The sequence below is a fragment of the Schistocerca gregaria genome, chromosome 9, assembly GCF_023897955.1.
Source record: "Schistocerca gregaria isolate iqSchGreg1 chromosome 9, iqSchGreg1.2, whole genome shotgun sequence".
Taxonomy (NCBI): domain Eukaryota; kingdom Metazoa; phylum Arthropoda; class Insecta; order Orthoptera; family Acrididae; genus Schistocerca; species Schistocerca gregaria.
Genome location: NC_064928.1, coordinates 70140855 through 70160345, shown reverse-complemented (window position 1 = coordinate 70160345; position 19491 = coordinate 70140855). Strand labels below are relative to the sequence as shown.

Sequence of the window (19491 nt, the reverse complement as noted above, 5' to 3'; positions counted from 1 at the left end):
AAACATTTTCTACAAAGTATTAAGCACATCAGTTTTATACGAGAAAATTGTGCAATGAAATATTTACACTTCAGCCACATTTATGGAAAATTAAGCATTTCGTGGAGGCATAGTTGGAATAAATGCTGGTGTTTACAATAATAATCTGGTCAGAAATGTCAGTGGTATTTAAATAAAAGTATAAATTTACTTACATTAAAGCCTATCAGTAATTGTGCATTTGAGTAATATATGCTCTTTTGCTTTCAAAGAGCTCACGTCACTTTACTTTATATTATGTTAGGTAAAACTGAAAAACTTTCTGCCAGGTACACGTATTACTATGTTGAGGTTTTTTTATATACAAATCTTAGCCCATCATTTTGAGTGGTCTTGTGCCTCATTCATGAAGTAGCTTGTTATATATTTTGACAGTTAACTGTACACTATCATGACATTTAATTTTTTTAAATAATAACAACACATTGAATCGACAGGCCAAGTATTCCACAGGACAGGAAATTTTGTTATTGAGAAATTTCCGGAAATGTACTGCAAATTTCTATTCCCGACATCAATACTATTAATTCTGAATCTCTCTGGACACGCAAAGAAAAATTAGATCAACAGAGTAAAAAGGTGTAGTAGTGACATCTGAGGCTTTTAAGCGTGTTATTCATACGATGTTAACACAACCAATCATCTACAGTAATTCTACGCACAGTAATGCCAAACGTAAGGATAAACAGACTGAATACTGGAAGAACTGTAATTGGTTATTCTCCCACCAAAAAAATAGGACCTTCCGGTAGCTGAAGAAATCGAGCAGTTTACCGGATCTCACATAAAACTTCCCTCAAATGGATTATCTTATGCAAACAGTAAACGAATCGTACCACATTGCGAATATTTTTGTGTTGTGTTACAAGGCCCTACACTTATTCCATTAAGTGAACAGCACCATAAATTAAGCTTCAATTTACCTACAGTATTCAGCTTACTTATTAGCTCATACTTCAGAACCATAATTTTTATTGTCCCATAACATACAGAGATAAATCACAAGACTTAATGTACTCGTCTTTAACACTTCACTTTAAAAGCGCTGTAGCATAGTTCCGTTTATTTCCTGTTGTAGCTGTGAGGATAATATTTCTAATAGCGACAGATAACCTGTATACGTATAATATGAAATGACAGTTAATATGCTAAGTTTATGGCACGATTCAGAGAATTTGGCAGTGAAAAATAACTGAGAGTTAATTCATAACGTCAAAAATAATTGATATAAAACATAACTGTCACCGTGATAACGTATACTCCAAAATAACCGTTTGGCCCACAGAACTCTAAAGTGAAAGCTGAAAACAGCCCTGTGGCGGACGGCGCGTAAACATGTTACAGCCGCGATTAAACACCACAATCCAAATACAGCGATCGGCAGTCTTGATCGCTACGATAGGAATTTATCCATGAATAGGAATACTTGAAGATATTGTTCATGGATTTTTATTGTTTCATTTTAAATGCCATCGTCGTCCAGCAATGGTGCGATATTTTCCACATTTTCACTGCTCAAGGTCTAAAACTAATAGCTTTTCGGAAGTCGTCGTCTTCTATGTACATTGAACTACTGTACAGTATTTACTTTAATATCTGTGACGGTGCTTTCCCGTGGATCTGCGTTTTGGGGGACGGGAGATAACCTAACATAATTGAACTTTAGTTAATGATTCTCAGCTGTGTGTGCATGATGTTTTAGCAACATACAATTGTTACCGTCAACATGAAGTGGCAACTCACAGAGGGAGCACTTGCCGTAAGTGAAACGCTTCATTTCTTCTAAGTGGCAGTTAAAACTTTCTGGTTTCACGTAAACAGATTCGCAGTAACCTACCACAGTACCACGGATAGGTATGGCGAAACGGAAATGAACTTTTTAAGGGCATGTTTTTGCTGCGCATAGATGTAACACAGGCGTTAATTTTGTTTAGAGAAGAAAACTAAACCGAATGTTACTTTGATAGGTAGTTGTCATAACATGAACAAATATGCAGTGGTTGGTTGCAGTTGTGTATGATGATGTCACAAGGGCGGGGGGAGGCGAACCAGCCAGAGCCTTGGTGAGAATGTTACTTTGGTAGGTAGTTGTCATAACATGAACAAATATACAGTGGTTGGTTGTAGTTCTGTATGATGGTGTCACAAGGCGAGGGCAGGCAAACCAGCCAGAGGCCTTGGTTAGATTGGAATGGCCTGTGCGTAGGCGAAATCAACGCATCGCAATATGAAATACTGTTGTCGTAATAGACTGATATGTTCCGTAGTCAGAGATTTACGTTTGTTGTTGCAGTGATATACCGATCTTCTTATTTCCGATTTGCCAATACAGAAGCGTCCGATTCCACCCATGTGCTTTGACCAGTGACGTCGTCAATATAGCGAAAATGCTACTTCCAGCGTGTCCAAAATGACAATGACGTCACTGCATGCATTCATCAACAAAAACGAACGATAATAAAAATTACACAATAACTCTCATTCTAGAAATGAAATGGGTTTGGGGCCTTAGGGGCGGAAGGACAAACTATATATACAACAATAAAAAAGTACCACACCATCCCAATACAAATAATACCCGGAAAAGTGTAAATTACACCATTCCATTAAACCAACAAAACTACAGGAATCGGACATTTCCCTTGAACTATATAGCTCAACCGCTGTTACCAGTACAAAAAAACACCACCTACAAGCCCTAAACTTATACAGCTCAACCGCAGCTGTTGTTGGCAAAAACCAAAAGTGGAACCAAAACCCCAAATATGCTGTATTCAGTGCATCAGTCTAAAAAAAAAAAATACACAGGTAACCTACCATAGATATACAAAACACTAAACATCACAGTTACCATACAGTAAACGAAAACAAAAATTACTTACCAACAAAAGGCTCCAGCAATACCATTTCAGCAATAAGGCCAAACACGTGGTGAAACTGCAAGGCAAACATCATATCATCACCCATCTCGGAACATAACGATACGCTTGTGGACTTAAATGCCATATCTGACTGAAAACACTTTCACAACTCACATTACCGCACCAACTACCTAAATTCAAATCCACATTAACACGATGACAACCAAAACTTGAATGAACCCTATACCACATGATATACTCAGCATGTCCACATCCACCAACAGAAGAAACCATCAAATATAACAACACGACATCTACAAACACAACCAACCCAAAAAGTCCGTGCTGTAGTGAGGTCACTCACCACAACACCATTACGTCTTGCGTCAAAGCAGAGCAGTGGAATCGGATGCTGCTGTTGGCCATCCGATTTTGCCAGAAATTCAGGCAATGTGGTTAAATTGTAAGGTAATACAACAAAATACCAACGAACTTTATTTACAAACCATAGCAAATTACAAACAAAGTTACTGATTGGCTGCTGATAATAAACATATGATTCATCCTATTCAATTCCAGTTGTTCATCCGTTGTTACCAACATCAGCACACAGTGCAACAGCTGTTGACATTGTAAGTGCACTTTTTCGCCCCTATTGGCCATGCAAGTCATATTCATCATTGTACATGTGTGGTATGGCCGCTTACATCGAGTAATACTACAACAATTTCATACACATAGCCCTATCTTTCCTAGGCGCATTTGCACTTAGTTTAAAAACACAGTTTTGTAAGTGACATGTTTGCAACTATGTTTCCTGTGCATGTCCCTGTCCACGCCAACTACAAACACATCTTTGTGTGTGTGTGTGTGTGTGTGTGTGTGTGTGTGTGTGTGTGAAATTCCACTGCCTGCAAAGTGATGCTGGCGTACTGCAAAATGTTCATTAGGGACATAGGTATATTTCTCAGTGTGTGTGTGTGTGAAATTCCACTGCCTGCAAAGTGATGCTGGCGTACTGCAAAATGTTCATTAGGGACATAGGTATATTTCTCATGTTTAGAAAAAAGAAAACGTACTTCAGCAGACGTGGCTGGAATGGTATTCTGCACGATCTGAATGTAGAAGAAGGCACTGCTTTTTGTATCCGTAACTTCATTGGGATGTCAGTGCCTCTTTTTAAAATTGTGATGAATCTGATAGACACATATTTTCAAAGAAATACACAAACTTCAGAAAATCAATTCCTGTGAAGTGGAAATTTACTAATAGTCTTCGATATTTGGCAATAAGAAATTCATTTCAAAGGTTTGCATCTTTTTTTTCTGTATCTCAAAGCCAACTGTATCTCAAAAAGTTCCTACAGTTAGTGAAACATTGGTTAAAGGATTATGCAAAGACAAACCAATTATGGAAATAAGACTGAAGTACATATTTTGTTTTATATTGAATACTTAAATACATTAATAAGTCCAGTCAAATCCTCTGGACTGTAAACACCTACCATGTCTTCTGCAGTAAAATCTTGATAGGTACTAACAAACATTATGGGGGCTCTGCAGTTGCTATAGAATCGCCTGCTGATGATTCCTCTTTCTCCTCAGTTTCCATATTTAAATACAGTTCTGCCTGAACCGGATCTCAGACAGTTCTTCTGTAATGTATTAGCAGAGACCTTGGTATGTTTTCTACTCCACTGTTGCTGGTTTAAGCACAGTACATGTTTCTGGATAGTTTGCACTTCACACTTTCCCTATGCCCTCCCTCTGCCTCATAATGTGATTAGATCAAATATTTTCTCTCTTGACATAGCAATAGATATTTGAACTTACCGAACTGTGTGTTACAACACAATTATTATGCATTGTTACAAGAAGTCTTCAAGTTATATGTAAACTAAGGGCCATTCCAAATCAAAGGGTCAAATGTTAAAAAGTGTCCCCACTCTATCATCTCCAATTGTAATGAAATTTTGTGTGAAGGTTGTACTGGTCTCTGATGATTATAGACAAAATTTCAGCTCAGTATCTCTAGTGGTTGAATGTTTAGGGGCTTTTAAAGAGATGCTGCTCACCTTTGCATCACGTATGAAGCTGCAGATGTGCCAAGTCTGTCAGGCTTTATTTAAAAGTTACGGACTGTTTATGCTGGATCACACTGTGCCTCTAAAGTGGCTAAAAAATTTGTCACACAATTCTGAGAGCAAAGGTTTGACCAACTACTGCTACTTTTTATATGAACCAATCAGACAAAAACTTCAGAAGGTTATTCCCACCTATGATGTCTGTATATGGATACATTCAAATTTTAGGAATTTTTTGGGAGGTAACATCTCAACTGTGTTTTGCTGAATCCTTTTTTTCATGCCATATCTGGAAAGAGCATGCGTTACGATTTCCAGGCTCTATGGTTAGCGTGACACATTTTTTGAAACTAGTGGTCACACACTGTTTCTTTGTATGCAAATTTTAATGACCTTCGTAGAAATGCACTCAAAGATAAAGCTGCAAGAAGATGACCGTAAGTGAAAGAAAAGACCTTTGAAGTGGAATGTAAAATCATTGAAAAACAATGTGGTGTGACGTTGCTGATTTAGTATGCACATAAAGTCACTGTACATAAACTATTTGGGCTATCCTCCAAAATGAGGATAAATTAAGGAGGTGGATGTTTCAAAGGGGTTGACGAGAGTGTCTAAACAATGATTTTGTGTTCTGGATGATGTCGGAAGGGTACTCCTCATATGGATGAATGAAGAGCATTTGCAAGTGGTAGGCACAACAAGTTTAAGAGAAGAACTGGCATCCACAGCATTGTGACACATGGCGAAGCAGCCAGCTCTGGCACAAAAGCAGCAGAGTACTTCATCAGCAATTCCAATATGCTCTTAGATTCTGAGGGTTACCTGCCGCAACAGGTTTTTAATTATAATGGGACAGGTCTATTCTGGAAAAAGATGCTGAAGCATATCTTTATAACAGCAGAGGAGACTGAGTTTCCAGTCATAAGCCATTGAAAGACAGCCTCGCACTGCTATTCCGTGCAAATTCAAGCAGTGATTAGAAAATTAAACTGCTGCTTGTTCACCATTCAGAAATTTCACAATATTTCAAGAAGTGTAAAGTTCAGAAGAGCAGGTTTAATGTGATGTGGAGGTCCGACAACAAGGCTTGGGGACATGTGATGCTTTTTGTGATTGGATCAGTGAAGTGTTTGGTCCTTTGGTGAAAAAATATTTGCTTGAGATGAATCTGCCACTCCTTGTCTTGCTTGTTATGGACAATGCTCCTGCCCATTCTCCAGGCCTACAAGACCACATCCTTGAAGAATTTCATTTCATCAGGGTCAAATTTCTGGCTTCCAGCACCACTCCATTGCTCCAGTCTGTGGACCAGCAGATTATTTAAAACTTTAAGAAGCTCTACACTAAAGCACTCTTCGAGGACTTGCTTTGACTTGACTGAAACTACCAATCTCATTCCTCTCAGAGAGTATTGGAAATATCACCTCAAAATCATTGCCTGCGTCAAGAGGATCCTCTCACTTCTGCTTGGAAGAAGCTTTGGCCGGAGTGCATGGTCGAATGTGACTTGGAGGCATTGGAGTCGGTACTTGTGGAGCCTGTAGTCAATTTTATTGTCTCTTTGACCAAGAGCATGGGACTAGAAGTGGATAATAGCGATATTGATGAGCTTGTGGAAGATCACAGCCAAGAAATGACCACCAAAGACTTTATGTAGTTGCAATGGGTTTCACAGCAAGAAGTGGTGGAGAGCATTTCTTCAGAGAAGGATGAGGAGGCGGTAACAGCAAAATAGGAATCATTTGGTGCAATAAGGGAAATGCTGAAAGCATGGGAATTGGTCTCATTACACATTGAAAATTGTCATTCCAGTAAAACGGTGGCTATGCACACTACGAATTTGTTTCATGATAATGCTGTGTCACGTTTTTGCAAAGTGTTGAAGCATTGGCATAAACAAATGACTGTAGATAGCTTCCTAGCAAGAAAGAATTAGTTATGCATCATGAATAATAAAGTATGTAATACTGTGTGTATAATTTTGTGTGAATAAATGTCATGAAAAGACAAAGCTTTTAGTACTTTTTCTGCATGGAACCCACTATCATATTTTACATTGATTTATACGGGATAAATTGTTCCTCTTTATGAGTGTTTCACCCTACGAGTAAGATTCTGAACGAATTATGCTCGTTATGTGAGGTTTCATAGTATTAGCATTAGTATGATCAGTGACTGTTTCTGTCATTATACCATTGCTGTCCATGCCTTTCAAATAAAGTTAATACCATATTTAAAGGCAAAGATTGAAAACATTAACAACATTTATTACTTTAGTGTAGGATCACTTGCTCAATATAAGAATTTCAAAAACTTCATCAATTTATTCCTGTGCAGAAAGGATTTTACCTTTACTATCAAATGGTATTGTTTTGGAACAGGCCATGGTAAATCGCCTTGTGATGGCATGGGGGGGGGGGGGACAGCAAAAGCCCTTGCAGCCTGTGCCAGTGTACAGAGCCCCTTAGATAACCAGATATTGACCCCATATGGCTTGTTCAAATTCTGTGGTGATAGTATTCAAGACATGAAACTTCTTATATACGAAAAGGATAAACTGAAAAAATTCATTCTGATCAAGAAACAAGGTTTGACAGGGGACTTAAAATTTCTAAAACAAGAGAAAATCCATTAATTTAAGTTAATTAACTATAATCAGCTCAGAGTAAGCAGAGTTTCCAATGATGCTGCAGCATTTGTAGGTAATGCCTTCGAAACAGATTATGAAATTCTAGCAATCTCAATTGCAGGTTTACAACCAGGACAGTATGTTGCATGTATGTATGACAATTTTTGATAGGTTAGAAATTAGTTTCACATGAACATTTACATGTCTCACAATGCTGTGGATGCCAGTTCTTCTCTTAAACTTCTTGTGCAAACCACTCGCTAATGCTTTTCATTCATCCATATGAGAAGTACCCTTTATGCATCCGCGTGGTTCTGCTTGTTCCTTCAACTGACCAACTGTTAAAGACACCTGCTGGATTCCTGAGCAACATATTTTCATGATTTTAAAAGCATCATCATCATCAGGAAGACATTACAGTTATCCACAGTCTGTCTTTGCCAGTACTGTAGAACTGTTCACCCAAAAATGGAACTGACTTTTTAGTATTTTTGTTTTGCAAATTTACTGTGGTGTATATTACACTTGTTTTTATGACATGAGTTAAGTCAGTGTTTGAAAATGATTCATATACTTGAATAAAAAATAACTAATCACCACTAATTAATTACCAGTGATTTCAATCTTCCCGAAGTGCTAAAATAATATCTTTTGAGATGCATTCTTACTCATCAAAATGCAAACAATATAGCTTTGAAAGCTTAAAGCATCCTTATTCCAGCTATGGCAAGAAAAAAAGGATTGAACAGGACACACTTGAGATAGAGCCTCCCAAAAATATCCTAAGATCTGCTTGTAGAAAATTTTGCAGATGCATATCTTTGATCCATATATAATCATAAGTGAGAATAACCCTCTGAAGTTTCAATGTGATTGGGTCATATGAAAAAGTAACAGTAGTCAGTCGAGCCTTGACTCCCAGAATTGCGAGACGGATCTTTTAGCCACTTTAGAGCTTGTTTCTAGGTGTGGTTAAATCCCCAGTTTTTGTTTTTGTGATAATGTAATTCAGCATAAAAAGTCGTATGTATAAGCAAATGACCAAACGTTTGCTGGAACTTGTAAAAAAGCCTAGCAAAGTTAGTATATTTGTACCTTCGTATGTGATGCAAAGGTGAGTAGCATCTGTTGAAAAGCACCTAAAAATTCAAACACTAAAGATACTGAGCTGCAATCTTTTATATAACCATCAGAGACCATATAGAACCTTTGCACAAAATTTCAGTAGGTTTGGAGGTGGTCGAGTGGGGACCCTTGGTCCCCTTGATGTGGAATGTCCCCTAAATAAATAATAATGCAAGTGTAAACTTTGTAGCTTATTGAAAATCATGGACACATTGCAGTGTGACATGTTTTGTAATAGTTTGCTTCTTCTAATTTGCAGACTATAATGCGTGGTGGGACTGTTGAAGGTCCAGTAATGCAGATACTGGTGAGTATTACAGGTGACGCCAATCTCCCAATTTACTGCCGATTTTTGTACGAGTGTTTGATCAGGTACATGTGCTGTCTGGTAGAAAGAAATTTACTTTGAAATGTTTGTTGGAATTGTCAACACTACCCTGTGCGTATTACCCCCCCCCCCCCCCTCTCTCTCTCTCTCTCTCTCTCTCTCTCTCTCTCTCTCTCTCTCTCTCTTTCTCTGTGCTCTTATAGAAACTATTGGAGACAGGGGTATCATCTATCTGCTTTGACCAATTATGTCATCAGCATACCACAAACCCCCATTTTCAGCATAACATGGCGACCAAAACTTTGATTGTAGCACCCACAAAAATACAAATACCGCATGAACCAACATACTGATTAAACCCAGTGAAATTAGTAGGACAATCACATGGAAAAATAGCAGGTTTTGGATGAGGACAAACTAAAAATTCAACAATAAAAGGAACACTGTTCAAGAAGCAACACCACAACAACAAAACACTTGAAACTGTCAAAAAATAAAACCTGACAAAACAGTTCAAAATACAGCATACAATCGTGGTACCCCAATCTCCAGTACAGCTCAACCCTAGACAAGAATACCAAGAACCACCCCCCCCCCCCCCCTACAAACAGAAAAGCCAATACGCCAATCTCCAGTTCATCTGTATAGCTCAACCATACAGGAAAAGTGCATGTTGTCAGCTTCTCTGTTGCATGTTGCAGTTGGCAACTGTATGCACATTGAATGATGGTAAGTGATCATATGAATGACAAGTCGCATATAACAAGATGGCGGAACCGGTGAGAAAATGTTTTCCGATAAACATAGTGGATAAATATTTTTTATGTGAATCGTGGGAGAAGTTTGGTAGATCATTCTTTATTAATAATAGAGTGGCATGTTTGGTATTAATAAACATTGAACCATCTATCTTGTCCTGTAATTTAATTAAAAACTTTAATCTACTTAACTCAGTGGTTACGCAGGGACCTAAGAGAACAGTTTCAATTTAATGACATTTTCTGTTTTATACAGGATCTGTCCCAAAAGTTCCTGGAATGATTTTTGTTAGTTGGTAATTTCTGGCTGGTAGGTCGGAGCTTCAGCCAAAGAAGTTGGTGGGTTATGTAAGCTTTGAGGCAGGATTACCTCCGTCCACAGGTATCTACTGCACCATCATTGAGCAAAATATGGACCAGTTTTTGGAGCAGCATTATGCAGTCAAGTTCTGTGTGAAACTGGTGGCGGTGATGCTTGAAATGCTTCTCAAGGCCTACGGTGACAGGACAAAGAAACAAAGCCAAACTTTCATGTGGCACAAGAGGTTCCAGGAAGGTCAGGAGTCCATCGACGATGACCACTCGGGACGCCCCTTGACATCACAAACGGGCAACTTGGTGCAAAAAGTGCATCAAGTTGTGCACAAGACCAAGAGGTAAGTGTCTTGATGATTGCAGATGAGTGTGAAATACCCAAAACAATCATTCACCACATTTTAACTGAGAATATTCAAATGAGAAAAGTTTGTGCAAATATGCTGCCAGAAGTCCTGATGAGTGAGATGAAGTGCATTTGCTCAAGTGCCAGGAATTGTATGAGCACCACCAGGAATTTTATGAGTGATACGAAGTGGATAAAGTGATCACAGCAGAAAAGAGGTGGATTTTTTGGTACAACCCCGAAACAAAGTATCGGAGCAGCAGGTGGCACACTTAGTACCCTCCTCACCTGAAAAAAACCAAAGAAGAGCAAATCATGAATCAAGGCATTGCTCATTGTGTTTTTTTGATTGAAAAGGTGTGGTTCACAGTGATTTCGTTTCACAAGGACAAACAGTCAATGGGGAGTTTTACCGTGAACTGCTCAAACGGTTGTGCAGCAGGATTCAACACGTCTGAACAGAAATTTGTGACAATTGGATTGTGCACCACGATTGTGCATCATGCTAATGTCTCACGGTTGCCAAAACAGGGAGGCACCGCTGTCCCAGCTGCTGTACAGCCCCAATCTGGCACCAGGGGACTTCTTTTTGTTCCTAAGGGCCAAAAGCACCATGAAAGGAACTCGACATGCGGTGCTGGGGATGGTAAAAGTAGCTTCAGTGACCATACTAAAGGAGTGTGCCTTTGATGATTGGATGAAGCATTGGCAATGATGCATTGCAGCACACAGTGAATACTTTCAAGGATTGTAAACTGACATTGAATAAATGATTTTTAACATAATTCATTCTGGGATCTTTCGGGACGGGCACAGTATGACAACATTCTACACAATATATTCCATTTTGCCAACAAATAATTTCATATGACTGTAACACACTAAATGGCACAATAACGTTCCTCACATACACTTCGTCACCACATACTTAAAATGCTAGAGCATGCCACCTTTTCATACTCAGTGCACTCTACAACAAACAAAATTTCGCTTTCACTCCAAAACACACACACACCACGGCTCATTGACGTCACACAACACAATGTGACACAGTGAATCTATGTCATCAGTCAAAGCAGACGGGTGGTATCATACAATCGAGTATACCACTCTTATAAATCAGTGAGACCTTGGCTAATTGTAGGTTAAGAAGTGTTCAGCTGTTGAAAGGCGCACTGGTCTAAATTGAGCACATCAATATTGTGATGCTGACTCCTTTAGAAAGTGCTCATCTTGTTATAGAGGTTACTCTTTACTTATTAATTTCCAAACATATATATGTATTTATGTACAAAATTTTAAGTATCATTGAACCACCATTCAGAGTTGCAGGAATTTTAAAATACTTCTTCTGTAGCTGGATGGAGGAAAAGTAATGATTCTGGCTCATAATTTTCAAACAGAACGGACTGTAATGGCTTGGAAATCTGAATCGGTGGTGGCTAATGACTGGGAAGTTAGGTGAAACTTAGCAGGGAAGTAACACATAAGCTATGTTTAAGATGCTTGTCTTAATAATGGAACATAACTATGTTTAGTCAACCAAATCAATCCATCGGTACTTTAAGGCTACAAACTTGTCAATGATGGCTTCATAGAGTGACTGTGTTTTTATTGACAGTGCTAGACGTTTTTTCTTAATTGAAATATTTGCTAAAGAAAAGAGTCACATTTCTAAAATTTCTTTCCTAAGGTACATGTTTTTATTGTAACTAAAAGAGAAAAGTTTCATCCTGCAGGTTCTGTAGTAGAAGAGATGGACAGAATAGGGGAGAAAAGTTTATAAGTATACATAAAAGTGTCCTTATTTTCATGAAGCATTTATGACATTTTTCCAGTGGAAATATATCTTTACTTTTCATTGGCATATAAAACAAAGACTTCATTATTTAAACATTGTTTCCGATAGTACAGGCCCAGAGGAATATTATAAGTTTTCAAGTGCACTAAAAGGAAAACGTGTGGCATTCTTCAAATTTTGTTGTATCAGCAAGGTAAACAAGCTGGATTTTTTTTTCTTCAATCATGCAATCTCTCATGTATTTTCTTTAAAACATGATCAAAAATTTCATAATACAAGGCTTGGTACAGTGTGGAATAAATAAATATAGAGACACAAAATCTACTCACCCAGTGGCGGCAGGTGAACATACATATAAGAAAAGGTATTACTTGTGCAAGCTTCTGGAGCTAGAGGCTCCTTCTTTTGGCGGAAGGGTTGAAGGGGAAGGAAGAGGGATGAAGGAAAAGAACTGGAGAGGACTAGGAAAAGGGATAGAGTTCAAAAAAGTCACCCACAGCCATGGGTCTCTGAAGACGGCAGACAGGATGAGAAGGGAAGACTGAACAATCAATCTTTCCTTCTCATGTTATCTGGTAAGTCTTCCCTGACCCGGATTTCTGGTTGGCCTTTCCGAACTCCACCCATTTCCCTATAACATACCTCACCAAATGTACTGTCGATGGATGTGGCCTCCATGCACAGAACAACCAGAGCTGCAGACTAATATCACCATCTGGAACTGGAAGTAGCCAAGCATAAAATATCTTTCTACTTCACTACATGCCCCCTCCAGATAGTAATTTGAGCAAGTGACGTCACGGTTACTGTAGTAACCATACAGTTATGTTCTGCCTATCGCACTCCCCATAAGGTTGAGTTGTGAGTATGGGGAAGGCTACTTCATTTTGCCTGCAGAATACTGAATGTGCTGCAAGACAATTCCATGCAGTACCAAACAGAAGAGAATGTTTTAGTGAAAACTGGAATAACATGTTAAGGTAAATATTTTTTTTTTTTTAATGTGTCAAGAAAAAAGTTTTGGTGATGTGCTACTTCACCTACTACACCTCAGTACTGCCTTCTCTGGATTGATATGAAGTGCTCAATATATCAAAAAATTCTGTTTTAATATGAAAGCTGTTTGAGAACTCTGAAGTTAGGAAAATGCAGCAGAAAGATTTGAACAACATAATATAAAATTGAGTCATTTAATTTGTTATCAGGTGGTACTAATATTTCAAGTAAATTTACCCCATATTTCATACACAAAGCTGGAAATTTCACAAAGTCCAAGTTGTATAACATATAATAAGGGCAACAGTGGCCCTTGTAATTTCCATGCTAATTGTTTGATTGATTTGCTTAACACACTTGCCTCTCAATTTGCAGGGCAGCGGGAGAATAGATGGTGCAGAATCAAGTGAGAGGTACCACCTCCAGGTTTCTGATAGCTGCCACCAGAACAGCGCGGTGCTTGCAACAGAGTTGAAAGACAAGCTGGCATCTGGAGAGTTGTCAGAATACTCAGTGGTCCGATTGAACCGTTGGATGTTTAACAGTGGGGAAAGGGGAACAGAGTGAGTTCATATTTGATACTTTTGATACGGAAAGTTCACTTACTTTTGTTAGGTTTTCAGATTCATTAGAGAAATCTTAGTTATTTAATGACAAAACAAGGATGTGGATGTAATCTCATTGTAAGTACTATAATAGGTTCTCCATTTCGTTTCTCTTTCTGTCTTTGTGTCATTTTAGGAACATTTTGAACAATGGGATTTGTTCAGAAGACAGTGTCATATTGCAACTGCTGAGCATAGAATGAAAAATCACTGACATGAGTACCATTTCATGCTAGAGGCTTGGGGAGATTTGTGGTGTTTTATACATTTCTGTGTTACACAATCAGTGTTTGAAAGTGCAATAGAAACATATTATGAATTAGTCATGTCTGATTCTAAGGTCATACGTGCTTCTGAATATGGGCAATGACTAGTACAATGATGGTTTGGTAAGTCTGAGAAAATAGTGAGGAAAAAATGTTTATTTCACAAACAGCTCACATTGTTTCTCGACATAGTCTCCTTTGAGGGACATACACTTAGTCCAGTGATCCTGCAGCTTTTTCGTCTTGTTGGAAAAATATGTTCTGTCATACTATGCAAAATACTCGTTGACTGCACCTATGACTTCCTCATTTGATGAAAATTTCTTCCCAGCAAGCCAAAGTTTCAAGTTCGAGAACATGAAGAAGTCACTTGGGGCTAGATCGGTGAATGGGATGGATGAGGAATGCACTTCCGTCATTGTTATTGCTGATATATGGGATGATGCATTATCCTGGTGAAAGAGCACTTTTTTGTGTGCCAACCTTGGTCTTTTTTCAGCCAACACATGTTTCAAACAATCCAACAATAAGGCATAATACTAACCAATTAGGGTTCTGACTTTTTCCAAGTTATCTAGGAGGATTATTCGTAGGGAATAAAAAAGTAAAAGTAAAACAGTGGCCATCATCTATCCATCAGACAAAATAGTCTTTGCTTCCTTCATTGCACTTTCACAAGTCTTTGTCTATTGTTTTGCCTACCATTTGGCTTTGGTGTGTAATGAGGCTCCAGGTTTCATCAACAGCCACAAATCAGTGCAAAAAGTCTTGTGTATTGTGGTTAAACATCGCCAACGTTCTGTTGAAATGTTGTGCCGGATGCGCTTTTGGTCACCTGTGGGCAGTTGCAGCACCCCTCTCACACAGCTTCTTCATAGCCAATTCTCCATTCTCATGATGGCACTGTGGTGGGTCTTAGCAAGCCTAGATCTACTTCTGGAGGAGATAGAACAGATACTAAAATACACACAGAATGTTGTTGTTGTTGTTGTTGTTGTTGTGGTCTTCAGTCCTGAGACTGGATTGATGCAGCTCTCCATGTTACTCTATCCTGTGCAAGCTTCTTCATCTCCCAGTACCTACTGCAACCTACATCCTTCTCAATCTGCTTAGTGTATTCATCTCTTGGTCTCCCTCTAAGATTTTTACCCTCCAGGCTGCCCTCCAAAGCTAAATTTGTGATTCCTTGATGCCTCAGAACATGTTCTACTAACCGGTCACTTCTTTTTGTCAAGCTATGCCACAAACTCCTCTTCTCCCTGATTCTATTCAATGCTTCATCATTAGTTATGTGATCTACCCACCTAATCTTCAACATTCTTCTGTAGCACCACATTTCGAAAGCTTCTATTCTCTTCGTGTCCAAACTATTTATCATCCATGTTTCACTTCCCTACATGGCTACACTCTGTACAAATACTTTCAGAAATGACTTCCTGACACTTAAATCAATACTCGATGTTAACAAATTTTTCTTCAGAAACGCTTTCCTTGCCATTGCCAGTTTACATTTTATATCCTCTCTACTTCGACCATCATCAGTTATTTTACTCCCCAAATAGCAAAACTCCTTTACTAATTTAAGTGTCTCATTTCCTAATCTAATTCCCTCAGCATCACCTGACTTAATTCGACTACATTCCATTATCCTCATTTTGCTTTCATCTTATATCCTCCCTTCAAGACACTGTCCATTCCATTCAACTGCTCTTCCAGGTCCCTTACTGTCTCTGACAGAATTACAATGTCATCAGCAAACCTCAAAGTTTTTATTCCTTCTCCATGGATTTTAATACCTACTTCGAATTTTTCTTTTGTTTCCTTTACTGCTTGCTCAATATACAGATTGAATAACATCGGGGAGAGGCTACAACCCTGTCTCACTCCCTTCCCAACTGCTGCTTCCCTTTCATGCCCCTCGACTCTTATAACTGTCATCTGGTTTCTGTACAAATTGTAAATAGTCTTTTGCTCCCTGTATTTTACCCCTGCCACCTTAAGAATTTGAAAGAGAGTATTCCAATCAACATTGTCAAAAGCTTTCTCCAAGTCTACAAATGCTAGAAACGTAGGTTTGCCTTTCCTTAATCTTTCTTCTAAGATAAGGTGTAAGGTCAGTATTGCCTCACGTGTTCCAACATTTCTATGGAATCCAAACTGATCTTCCCCTAGGTCGGCTTCTACCAGTTTTTCCATTCGTCTGTAAAGAATTCGCGTTAGTATTTTGCAGCTGTGACTCATTAAACTGATAGTTCGGTAATTTTCACATCTGTCAGCACCTGTTTTCTTTGGGATTGGAATTATAATATTCTTCTTGAAGTCTGAGGGTATTTTGCCTGTCTCGTACATCTTGCTCACCAGATGGTAGAGTTTTGTCAGGACTGGCTCTCCCAAGGCCGTAAGTAGTTGTAATGGAATGTTGTCTACTCCCGGGGCCTTGTTTCGGCTCAGAATATGAGATCACATTATTAAAACTTGAACGAGGTGGAATACTTAGCTCGGAAACAATCCTTGTCCACAGTTATATCACTTAGGTATTTGTTACTGTCGCTGTACTCGGTAATGTATCACGTGACACAGTACAGAATGCCTCATTTCAGTGTTCAATTGACTATAAATTTCGATACAGTTCTGTCGTCTAATACAGCTAGCACTGCTGGACCTGAGAAAGACAGTGCTGTCGTCGTAAGTGGTGATCGCAGACTGGGCCGAGTGGCACTGCGCTCCGGCATCAGTACCACTTCATCAGCGGCGGTGTACAGAACCTCTAGAGTATGTGTCTGTGCTGGCATTCCCCATTTGTTGCTGTCTTGTCAGGCAGCGATTCCTTACTTGTGGTTCTGTCATGAGGAACCAACTATTGACACAGGGCCTCGTACTTTGGACTGCACGATGTTTGTCTTCTTCCTTACTTCTCCAGTTAGGATGTGGAGTGCATCAGATATTTCCTGCAAAGCACAATTTCTTTCTGCACTGTACACTGTGGATACTTTGGGCCCCACAAACAACTATGTCATTTATATTCTTCTGTCAAAAAACAAAGATGATGTAACTTACCAAACGTAAGTATTGGTATGTTGATAGACACACAAATAAACACAGACCCACAAACAAAATTCAAGCTTTCGCAGCCCACAGTTGCTTCATCAGGAAAGAGGGAGGTAAAAAGGAGAAGGTGAATGCAAAGTGAAACTATTTGCAAAAACAGAAAGAGAAAGTAAGATGACAAAAGATTTCGAAATGCAACAGTGACAATAACAAACGTAATTGTTGGGTTCAAATTGATGATATGAATATAATAATAATTGTGCGTGTGTGTTTTTGTGTTTGTTTGTGTGTCTATCAACATACCAACACTTTCGTTTGGTAAGTTACATCATCTTTGTTTTTAGGTATATTTTTCCCACGTGGAATGTTTCCCACTATTATATTCATATTCTTCTGTCAGTAAGATTACATGCTCCTCTGCCCCTTCATTGCTCCTAGACCAGAGCTCCTAGACCAGAGCTCCTAGACCTAGACCAGGCCCAGGAGCTGCCCACTTGCCATGGCCAGGGCAGTCCGTGTGACAGCGAGATGTGCCTGTACCTTGTCTGTGCTACGGGAAAAGCTTCCATCAACTGCAGCTGTCCTGCTAGTTGCAGGTGGAGAACACTTATCCGTTTTGGTCCACAGATTTTGACCACTCAGTTTAGAAGCCTGTCAACACACTTTTAATTTCATATTTACAAAAAAAGAAATATATGTATAAAAATAAAAAAATGACTATAAGGAAGGAATATAAAGGTATTTCACTTATTTTACACAGAACTGTGAAGTTCGGAGCAAGCTCATTAAATTTGAAAAGGTAGGAACGCATCTCATTGATCAATATTTTTAAAGAAAATTATCTTTTGGCAGCATTTCGATTTTTGGAGTCAAATTGCTGACCACCAAACTGATTGCTCCAGCCAGGTGAACAGCTTTGGTTTCATTGCTGAAAACACGCTTTCGCACATGTATTTTATTTTGAGCATATTACAGACTTGAGCAGCTATTTTAAACAGCTGCAGCAACTGATCACAAGGAAATTCTTGTAGAAGATTTCCAAATTTTCTGCAGTGTGAAATATTCCTCTGTTCGTATGATTGCAATGATAGTCAGTGAAATGCAAAATTGTTTTGGGAGATATGTTTTCAATGTCCTCTGGAATAGTACTTGCAAAACTATGAAAATCCAATTCACATTGATTTAGCTCATTAATTTTGTTGTATAAGTTTTCTCTCCGAGCCTACAGATAGCAACAAATCCATCAAAATGTTCAGTCCAAAAGTTCTAAATGATTAATGGAAAATCTCGTATAAAGATGTGAAACAACTACTAACAAAGAGATACAAGGGCTGGCCAGTACTTACCTCAGATCAGTACGGCCAATAAATACACATAACAGAACAGAAAATTTACATTCCTAGCTTTCGGAACTTTGTTCCTTCTTCAGGGAGGAGAGAGGGGAAAAAAGTGAAGAAGGGAAAGTGGATTCAGTTACTCACAACCCAGGTTATGAAGCAACAGGGAAAGGTAAACAGGGAGGGTAGCAAGGATGGAGGCATGGTTGTCAGAGGGAAGCCAAAGATATTCTACTGTTAAGTACTGTGCCAACTTCAAACCAAAGAGGATGCATACAGAAGTAAAGAGGTATATAGTATAAAGATAAACACAAATATGTAGGATGAAAAGATGCGTGAATGGCTAAAGAGGAGAGTGTTGCCTCCCAGTCCTTGAAGAACATTCCGACAACCCCCAACATCACCCCAGCTGAAACCTGTGGCATTAAGGAGCTGAAAACAGACCACTCTATTGTCATTCTCCCGGCAGATAAAGGCTCCACAACTGTGGTACTTGACCATGTGGAGCATGTGGCAGAAGGACTGCGTCAACTCTCCGACACCTCAACCTACAAAGCTGTTACCCAGGAACCCATTCCCTCCATCCAGACTGAGCTGCAGAAAATCCTAAAAATCCATGGTCCCTCACAAGGCGTCACAACGGCTTCCATAGACCTACTCACTTCACCTGAGCCACGTACCCCTCCCTTCTATCTATTACCCAAAATCCACAAAGAGAACCATCCTGGCCGTCCAATTGTGGCAGGCTTCAAAGCCCCAACAGAACCTATCTCAGCTCTGGTAGACCAACACCTCCAATCTATCACCTGCAGACTCCCATCCTACATCAAAGACACAAACAACTTCCTAGAATGCCTCAAATCCATTCCCACTCCCCTCCCACCTGAAACCTTTCTTGTCACCATAAATGCTACATCCCTCTACACAAACATCCCAAATACCCATGGTCTCTCT

General features: G+C 39.1%; 1 protein-coding gene across 6 annotated transcripts in view; it reads left to right on the top strand.

Moving 5' to 3' along the window:
* The first annotated feature begins 1348 nt into the window (after positions 1 to 1348).
* Positions 1349 to 19491, top strand: part of LOC126291569 (replication protein A 70 kDa DNA-binding subunit-like) — a 187984-nt gene continuing 169841 nt past the window's right edge. The window contains exons 1-3 of one of the 6 annotated variants that reach the window (XM_049985093.1): positions 1349 to 1798; positions 8997 to 9044; positions 13657 to 13844. In XM_049985093.1, the coding sequence (XP_049841050.1) occupies positions 1766 to 1798; positions 8997 to 9044; positions 13657 to 13844 (269 nt within the window). In that variant the 5' untranslated portion in view covers positions 1349 to 1765. The remainder of the gene's footprint in view (positions 1799 to 8996; positions 9045 to 13656; positions 13845 to 19491) is intronic. The other 5 variants (XM_049985095.1, XM_049985090.1, XM_049985091.1 and 2 more) reach the window with 5 other exon arrangements.